Here is a 9014-nt window from a genome sequence, read left to right as displayed (position 1 = left end):
AACAAATATGTTACTTTTGCTAGAGCTTCTCACCATTAACTTTTCCCAAAAAATTTATTTATAGCTTTCTTTGTTAAGCTTTTAATTTTAATTTTAGTTTTTTATTTTATAAAACCACCTCAATTTATTTTACTTGTTTTTACATAAGAAATAGAATTATTATGATCCTACTTGCTACTTTCTATTAATCTTATACTTTCAAGTAGATTTTATTTTTGTAGGTGTCGACAGTCTAACAAATGAAACTTTTGTTTATAAGTTTTTGGTTAGTCTCTTAGTCTTTTATAGTATAAAATTCCAGTCTTATTTATAGGAGATATAGCTATCTAAATAGAGTAAGATCTTTTAACAATAAACAGAAGTTTTAATAGATGTCTACTTGAATTATCACGACTCTTCTCTAATAATCATGTGCTATAATTTTTTATAATAAGATATATAATTTATCACTATGAATAATAGCAACGCTTGAATTCACAACTGAGTGGCTAGCTTTTGGATCACTTGTAACTTTTGAATTATAACTATTAAAACATTATATATATTTTAAAAATGTATATATTGATTCCGAATATTAATTATCAGAATTTTTATTAAAAACTCTAAAAGAGCTTGATGAGTTGAACTACCAGCCACACCAATTTGTATTAAAAGCAAAAATAAACATTTTTGCTTGGTCGTAATAAGACTTGCTATAAGTATAACAATGGTATTGGTATCCAAGTTAAAGGATTCAAGGTTTTCAGGGTTGAAATTCATCTAAGTTAAATTTATCTGTAATAAATATTTAGCTTCGGAAATGATCACATAGAAGTGTGATGATTAAATCAGCATTATCATCAGTCCATTCAACAAAAGTTTTTTGAGTCGGAAAATCTTCACTGGGATTTCCTACTTTAATTACTGACAATTTATTCATAGATGGTGAACTTCTTCATAAGCCGCTTGCAATTCTGGCATACCATGTTTCCTTGAACTAACCCTTCAGAATAAGGAACAACTTGTGTGTGATTGCAAGGCCCCTCAACCAGAGGCGGTTCAAGGACTGTCCTGAGAGCATCTATGAACTCCAACCGACCCACATTTTCGCCCCACTGTCGAAACAGATTCAAGCATCGAAAGATTTCATCCCCTTCAACCCTTACAATATCAGTTGACAATCCTTTGCCATATACTGCCCAGCCATTGTCATTATTGTTATCCAGCAAGGCTGAGACCTGAGCTAGAACATTATCAGTATTGGCATTGTTCCCTAGTCTGGATTTAGATCTTCTCATGCTCTCTAATCTAAGCCAAAAGAGCTGTATCTTTGTGAAAGAGAGTAAGTTGCTCTGTATTTCTCTATTCATAATGCTTAAAATCTCTTTTGTATGTTCACCAGGGTTATTCTTACCAACATATATCATCTCATGCTGCATACCTGCATCCTTTATATCTTTCATTTTAGCATTGAATTCTCTAATCCAATCTAAGTTTTCACTTCCATAGATGCAAATATTTCTCCCTTCTTCAACCTGACAAGAATTCGGAAGTAATAAGCAGAATATGAAAGATCCAGAAGAAAAGAAAAGAAACAAGTATTTCAATAAGTTACCCATTGTGTGAGGATGGGGTGAATTTCATTTGTGATAAGTTGCATTTTCCATTTCTCCCCATCCCAAAGCTCATTTTCTCTTGAAAGTGAAAAAGGGTATGCTTTAGAACCCCATATGAATACCATATCAAGCGCATTCAAGTTTGTAATCATCCCTTCTGAATCCAAAACTACCATAATGGCTTCACCTCCATAGTTCCATTCTTGTTTCATGAAGTTTACCACAGCAGAGTTTAGAGACCAAGGTTGTCGTACCAAGTAACATGGCATGGAGTTTGATATAAAGTCAAACCATTTCTGCTCGGTATCTATCCAAGCTTCATAAAATGAAATGGGAACCCATATAATGGCATAGCTTCCTTCTGTCTTGTCATTGTGAGGATGATCATATGTTTGGTTCACTAGAAAAAACAACTGCTCAAATGGAAGGAGATCTGGCTTGGAAATCAGAAGTAGGACAACCTTGCTTTTCAATGCAGAAACACCTAACTGGCAATCAATCCAGGAGTTTGCTAAATAAGATAAACAGAGTTTTAATCATAAATTTGCTAAATGATGGAAACATTTTAGAGTGAAGGGTTAACAGAAGAGCACCATGATTTATTCTTCACTGTAACTAAATGATGATCAAATTAGAAATGAATAATTCATTTAATGAGAGAAAGTAAATAAACAAGAAATGAAAGAAAGAACGAGAGGTTTTACCTTTTCTTGTGTAGAACAATCCTTAAGTGGCAAGTCATCTTTTAGAGCAAACAACATCTGAAGAACGTCTTGATTGTCAATATGGGACTTCTTAAAAAGGCTCAGTAGCTTCTGGTGCATCTTTGCCTCTGTTAGACAATAGAAATAAATGTATCACACTCTCATTGTATGTAAATGTAATCTTGTTTTCATTGAAAGGATTCTAAATCATTCTAAACAATCCAGACAATAACCTGTTTGTCGACGAAAAGCATCCACCTGCGGCCTAAGGTGACTGTATATGCTGCTTAACCTGTTGTCTAAACTCAAGAGCTCCCACGCCGCAATCGTTATATTTGAATACCTGGAGAAGTAGCTGAAGTTAGCAGAGTTATTCAACTTGAAGTATTTGGCCTTAATATATAAAGAAAAATCATTGGAACATGTAAAAGGAAAATTAGCATTTTCTTAGATTTATGACAGGTCAGAACATGCACTTGCTCAGGCTTCATGGCCATCAGGCTTTTGATTTGAAAAGAGCAAACCAATGTGCTTCTAATGATCCAGTAAGCTGTAACATAGATTTTGGGCTTAATCACGGCTAGGTCCTCCATATCTGGTCCAACATGTACAAGAGGCAGAGCTTCAAATTCGATGATGCACTTTGTCAAGTCCACCATGGTCTTAGAAAGCGATCTTAAGGCTTTCATTTGAGGCTTCAACATGCTCATGTTACTTGGAATTTGTTTAAAATTTGCAATTGATACTGCCAAGGGAATATGAGGGCGTAGCTGCATTAGGAGGCTGAATTCACCATAGCTAATTGCAAAAGCCGCAAGTGCTAATGCAGCTTTCGCACCCCATCTATGGCTTCCCAGTAAATCGAACGACGCCATTGTTCTCGTATGAAGATCCTCTTTACCAGGGCTCTTGCAAAGCATCTGCAACCACAAAAAAAGAAAAAGAAAAAGAAAAGGTAAAATCAATACATTTTTTAATTCAACAGGACTGGAGAAATTGAGAGAAAGACTTACCTCATGTGCAATTTTATAGATGGTATGCATCAGTGGTTCTGGTGATTCAATTAGTTCAATGTTGCTAATGTTACTCTTGAAATTTGCATTAACGGGTTTGTCAGAAACCTATGTCAGAAAAACATCATCAAGGTCATTAACAACATACTTCAATTCCTTACACCCATATCCGAAATAACAATTCTTTAAATTAGTGAACATTGTTGTAGTATTACATATTACAAAGCATTTTGACTCAATGTATTTCTGGCATGACAGAGTTAGCAAAATGAAGAACAAAAACAAAAATTTTTTAATATAAAGCTTCGTTGATGTAATGAGAGTCAAAAATGAAGAATTCAAGCTAGGTAGGGATCTAAGCAAACATCTAGATTCAGAGCAACTATGTAACCAAGCAGAGAGTTACTAGATCTTCTGATGCAGTAGCATGAAACACGATGTTCTCCACTGCAGAAAGTAGCATCTCGGAATTGAGGCGACGGCGGTCCGGATCATGGCTAAGGAGGAGCTTCTTTATCAGGATTTCATCATCTAAATACGACTGGAAATGTTGCCAGAAGCTGCCGCTTTGAACAGAAGTCATGACTTGAGTGGTGGTGAATCAATGGCAAAAGTATGCATCAGTCGAGATGTAATGTAATATAAAGCTTGTTATTATAGTTTCCCTTAAAACAAAAAAACTTGAGATAAACATACTTAGCTTGCCCAAATTTCTGTTCTAAATATAATCAAAGGTGTTTCAAGCTTTGAACACGAAGGGCTACGATCTTGTCTCCTGCTTTAAGCTATTGAAATAACTAAAGAAGTGGTTATTGCTTAAAGAATTATAAATGTGGACCCGAATCAAATCCAAAGCAGAATCAAAAGCACTTTCTTCGCATGGCCTGGTTTCTGAAGAAACAAGTCATGCTAACGTCTTTATGTCAGACATTTTTTTTTGTTATAATCTTCCAAGAATCCTTAAAATACATACAAATATACAAGTACGAGTTATTATGTATGTTAGTACAAATCTCCAGTAAGGAAAATCTTGAACACACGAACGGAACTCGAACGAAAAAACAAATAGGACAAGGCTCCAAGGCGTGTGTTTCAAGCCATTATCTTTAAGGTTATATTCATCCCACCTATCTTCGGTGTGCAAACGAGTTCCAAGCAAATTAATCTCGAGAATACAATAAAGCCCATGACTATTTGCGTTTTGCACTAACGAGAATAGCCCACTACACACTGAGCAATGTATGACAAGAAACTCAATTTCTGTAAAGGATTTCTGTAGTAATACTTTATAGAATAATCTAATAATATTAGGAAATGAAGGAAGGAAAGAAAGAATATTAGAATTTGTTGGTTTGATTTCCAAATGAAATCTCATTCCTATTTATAGAAAATTTCATATCACTATTTCTTTCATCAATAGGTATCTTTCGAATAATAATGTTTTTAAAATAAACACATAATTATTCATTTAATATTATAACTATTCAAATAATATAATTTAAATTGTTATAATTTTTTAAAAAAATCAAATAATATAATATTTTGATTAATTACACTCATTCATTTATAGCCATTGGAACACTATAAATATTTGAAAATGTTCCAACAATCTTCCCCCATTTTCAAAATATTTTAGATTTTGATATTCTTGAAAATCAATTTGCATAAATGAAGGTATCTTACGATTGAACCTTCACTTAGTGAAAACTTGTTAAAGTTAATCGAAATTGCATGGTAGACTAAGCTTTGAACCAACTATTTCATTTGATTAACCGAACATATCTCACACAATGATTTCAATATCGATTAATGCATAGTATCTAGGGACACTATTATGGCTATGTGTTTGTGTCCTATTTTCATGAGTGCTGTCAGAGCTAAGCCCTTGAGCTCCTAGAAGCGGCCATATTTCCACTCACATAAGTAGATCCCATCAAGAGTGTTCCCGTAATTATAACACTCTATGGGTCCATTAAGAGTACATTACTCATCCTTCCTTTATCATTACGGGTACCTAGCACTTTAATATTAGGATGGATTTATTTATAGTGCTAACAGTCACATACTAATGATGTACTTTATCTCATTGAACTCAAGACTTGACGTTATACCAAGCGTTGAGTCGAGTTTCCATCATGGGTGACTCTAATTAACGGGCTTGAGTCTCATCCCTTTTGAGGTCCTTTTTACTACATCTCTAGCAAGACTTTTTGTCAAAGCATCTGCCAAATTTTCACTTGACCTCACATAATTAATAATGATCACTCCATCAGAGATTAATTGTCGGACATAACTATGTCTTAATTCAATGTGTCTAGACTTTTCATTATATACTTGGCTATATACCTTTGCTAGAGTAGCTTCACTATCACAAACGGATAGAAATAAGTGAAATTGGCTTAGGCCATAAAGGTACATCATAAAGCAAACTTATTAACCATTCTACTTCTTTAGATGCAGCGGCTAATGCAATAAATTTTGCTGCCATGATCAGTAATACATGTTTGTTTCTTGGAACCCCAAGAAATGGCTCCTCCACCAAGAATGAAGATTCATCCACTAGTAGATGTATGATCTTCCAAACTTGTAATCCAACTAGCATCCGAATACCCTTCTAAAACTGGAGGATATCTACACAATCCATAGTTAATAGTTTTCTTTAAATACCTAACTACTCTATTCAAAGCTTGCCAATGAAAACTATTTGGGTTACTTGTGTACTTAATTTCCCAACAGCATATGCAATATCTGGTCTTGTACAAGTCATTATGTACATAAGACAACCAATTAGACTTGCATATTTCAATTGATCAATTTTCCTACCAGCATTAAATACTAATTTTATTTAAGGATCCATGGGTGTAGATGATGGAATACAGTTGAAAAGATCAAACTTTTTAAGCACATTTTCAATGTAATGTGATTGTGATAAAGCTATAGTACTTTCACCTCGAGTTATTTTAATCCCAAGAATAACTACTACACCCATATCCTTCATAGCAAATTTATTTGACAAGAATTTCTTTGTGTTTTCTATTTGTTACAAATCCGTGCCAAAAATGAGCATGTCATCTACATATAAACAAATTATGACACCTTTTCCATTTTCAAATTTGCTATATATACACTTATAGGATTCATTTATTTTATAGTCATTAGCTAAAACAACATTGTCAAACTTTTGATGCCATTTTTTTGTGTTTGTTTAAGTCCATATAAAGATTTAATAAGCTTACATACCTTATGCTTTTCTCCTGGAACAACAAATCCTTCCAATTGTTCCATGTACACTTCCTCTTCCAATTTACCATTTAAAAATGCAGTTTTAACATCCATTTAGTGAACAGCCAAATTATATATAGACGTAAGTGATATTAAGAGTCTAATTCTAGCAATTCTTACTACTGGAGCATAGGTATCAAAGTAATCAATACCTTGTTTTTGTGTAAAACCTTTGGCTATCAACCTTGCTTTAAACTTATCAATGGTTCCATCGATCTTCATTTTCTTTTTAAAAATCCATTTATAACCTATTGTTTTGAAACCCGGTGGAAGATTAACTAAGATCCAAGTTTGATTTCTCATTATTGAATCCATCTCATCATTTATTGCTTCTTTTCAAAAAGCAAAGTCTTGAGATTTTATTGCCTCAAATGTAATAAAATCAAATTCAATATTATAACAATAAGGTATCTTATTGCATATACTTTCACATTTTCCTTCTATAAGAAACATAATGAAATCTGGTCCAAAATCTTTGACCTTTTTAATCCTCTTACTTCTTCTTAATTCTTGACAAGATTCATCATTATTATCAATTTGTTCCAATGGAATCTCATTCTCATTTGAAGAATGAATCAATTATTGTGGCTGTAATTGTCTTGATATAGAATTAAATCCATTTTCATCAAAAATAGCATATCTTGATTCCATAACAGTATTAATTGAAATTGAATCATTTGGTTCAATTACCATAAACCTATATCCCTTGCTATTATGTGCATATCCTATAAATATGCATTCAATTCCTCTTTCACCTAACTTTTTACGTTTAGGTGTTGGAATTTTGACAATAGCTGTAACAGTCTGGTTTTAACCCTAGTCAAAATAGTGGTTTCGAGACTACAATTTCGAGTCTGAAAAATATTTTAATATTATTTTCTATGTCTGTGATATGTGAATTTATGTTTGTGAAATTTCTGTGATTTAATTTGTCTATTTCTGTGCTTAATTATGAAAAAGGATTAAATCACGTAAAGTGTAAAAGTTATCTGCTATTTGTTAAAAGTGTCTATTTGTTTTGGCTCATTAAAGGTAAGGTCCTTATGATGAAATAAATCCAATTATATGATAGTGGAATATATGGTTTGGCATAATGGTTAATATGGTTATTTTTAAAGGGTGGTTAGGTAAATGGTTTATTAATGTATATTATAATAAAACCAAAGCATAAAATATTTCTATTATGCTTCATCTTTGTTGAAAATTAGAAGAAAAGGAAGCCATTGAAGCTTCAATGTATTTGGTCATTGCATGAGTGAATAGGTTAGTTTATTTTATTCGGTTTTTGATAATTTTTACGTTTCTGTGATCGTTGCTTTGTGTTCTTCAAAACCCATATCCGAATTTCTATTTCTGTTAAAGATTTCATGAAATGTCATTGTTGATATCATGAGTTTTGTGATGTTTTTGGATGAATTATAAAGGCTTGGTAGATGATTTATAAGTTTTGTCTTTAAATTTTGATGAAATAGAGCTATTTGGGCTAATTTGTGAAAATGAGGTTTTGAAGGACTAAATTGTGAATTAAATATGTTATTTGGGCTGGTATGGAAGCCATGTATATTCTTCCAAGCTATAGTCTTGGCGAATTTTGCATATTTGTGATTTTGTGAAAAATGGATTAAATTGTCAAAGTGTGAAAATGTAAAGGCTAAAATGAAAAGTGCGCTAAATATGTGTTCATGGATTATTTTGAGTGAAATGAATAATTGAATGGTTGAATGGTTGAATTTGAATTGAATTAGATCAAGAACAAAGAAAATCAGACATAGATCGAGGGAAGTCCAAAATAGTTAAATAGTCGACTCGTTCCGTCCGAAATCCGTACGAGGTAAGTCAAATTACAATTACGTGTTAAACTAATTAAATTCTGCATATACAAACTTCAATTTGTATTGGATGGCCTTGAGAGCCTGATGAATACCTTTTGAGTAAATTCTGTTAATATGTTGGTATTAGAAAAGCTCTGTATGCTTCTAAAGGAACATTGACATATATCTGAGATATCTGTAGGACCGTGTTTGGGACACAGGCCTCGATTGATATTTACGTATAAGACCATGTCTAGGACATCGACATCGTATCTAATTTCGTGTAAGACCCTGTCTGGGACAAAGGCATCGATATTGAATTATATGTAAGACCACGTCAGGGACATCGGCATTGTACTTGTTTGTGAGTATCGGTATCGTATTTGAACTGTCTGATGATAGAGTACGAAATATGAGAATGATTATATAAAATGTATAACCTATACAGGTACGTTTGCATTGTATTAAATTTCTGAATATAAAAGACTCTGTCTCTGTGAAATATGTATGGAATTTGGAAATAAGGCACGACATATAAGCAAACAAAGGAGCATGGTTAAGTTTATGAATTATTCTATGAAATAGTTATGAATCTTTATGGTTGAATTA

General features: G+C 32.8%; 1 protein-coding gene across 1 annotated transcript; it reads right to left on the bottom strand.

The window, feature by feature from the left end:
* Positions 1-739: 739 nt before the first annotated feature.
* LOC108464933 (protein SIEVE ELEMENT OCCLUSION C) lies at positions 740-4201 on the bottom strand. Its single transcript, XM_017765216.2, has 7 exons — positions 3719-4201; positions 3313-3420; positions 2769-3219; positions 2533-2640; positions 2300-2427; positions 1595-2083; positions 740-1514 (listed from the first exon to the last, which is right to left on the bottom strand). Exons 1-7 carry the CDS (start codon positions 3893-3895, stop codon positions 912-914), a joined length of 2064 nt encoding a protein of 687 aa, XP_017620705.1. The 5' UTR covers positions 3896-4201; the 3' UTR covers positions 740-911.
* Between the last annotated feature and the right edge of the window lie 4813 nt (positions 4202-9014).

This window comes from Gossypium arboreum, chromosome 3, assembly GCF_025698485.1.
Source record: "Gossypium arboreum isolate Shixiya-1 chromosome 3, ASM2569848v2, whole genome shotgun sequence".
Lineage (NCBI taxonomy): Eukaryota > Viridiplantae > Streptophyta > Magnoliopsida > Malvales > Malvaceae > Gossypium > Gossypium arboreum.
The sequence above is the reverse complement of the archived record's forward strand: the minus strand, read 5'-3'. Positions and strand labels throughout refer to the sequence as shown.

Coding starts and splice junctions, on each gene's coding strand:
- LOC108464933 (XM_017765216.2), bottom strand. CDS start 3,895: ATGACTTCTGTTCAAAGCGGCAGCTTCTGGCAACATTTCCAGTCGTAT. Junction 3,220..3,312: donor TCTATAAAATTGCACATGAG/GTAAGTCTTTCT, acceptor TTGTGGTTGCAG/ATGCTTTGCAAGAGCCCTGG. Junction 2,428..2,532: donor TGCTTTTCGTCGACAAACAG/GTTATTGTCTGG, acceptor ATTGTCTAACAG/AGGCAAAGATGCACCAGAAG.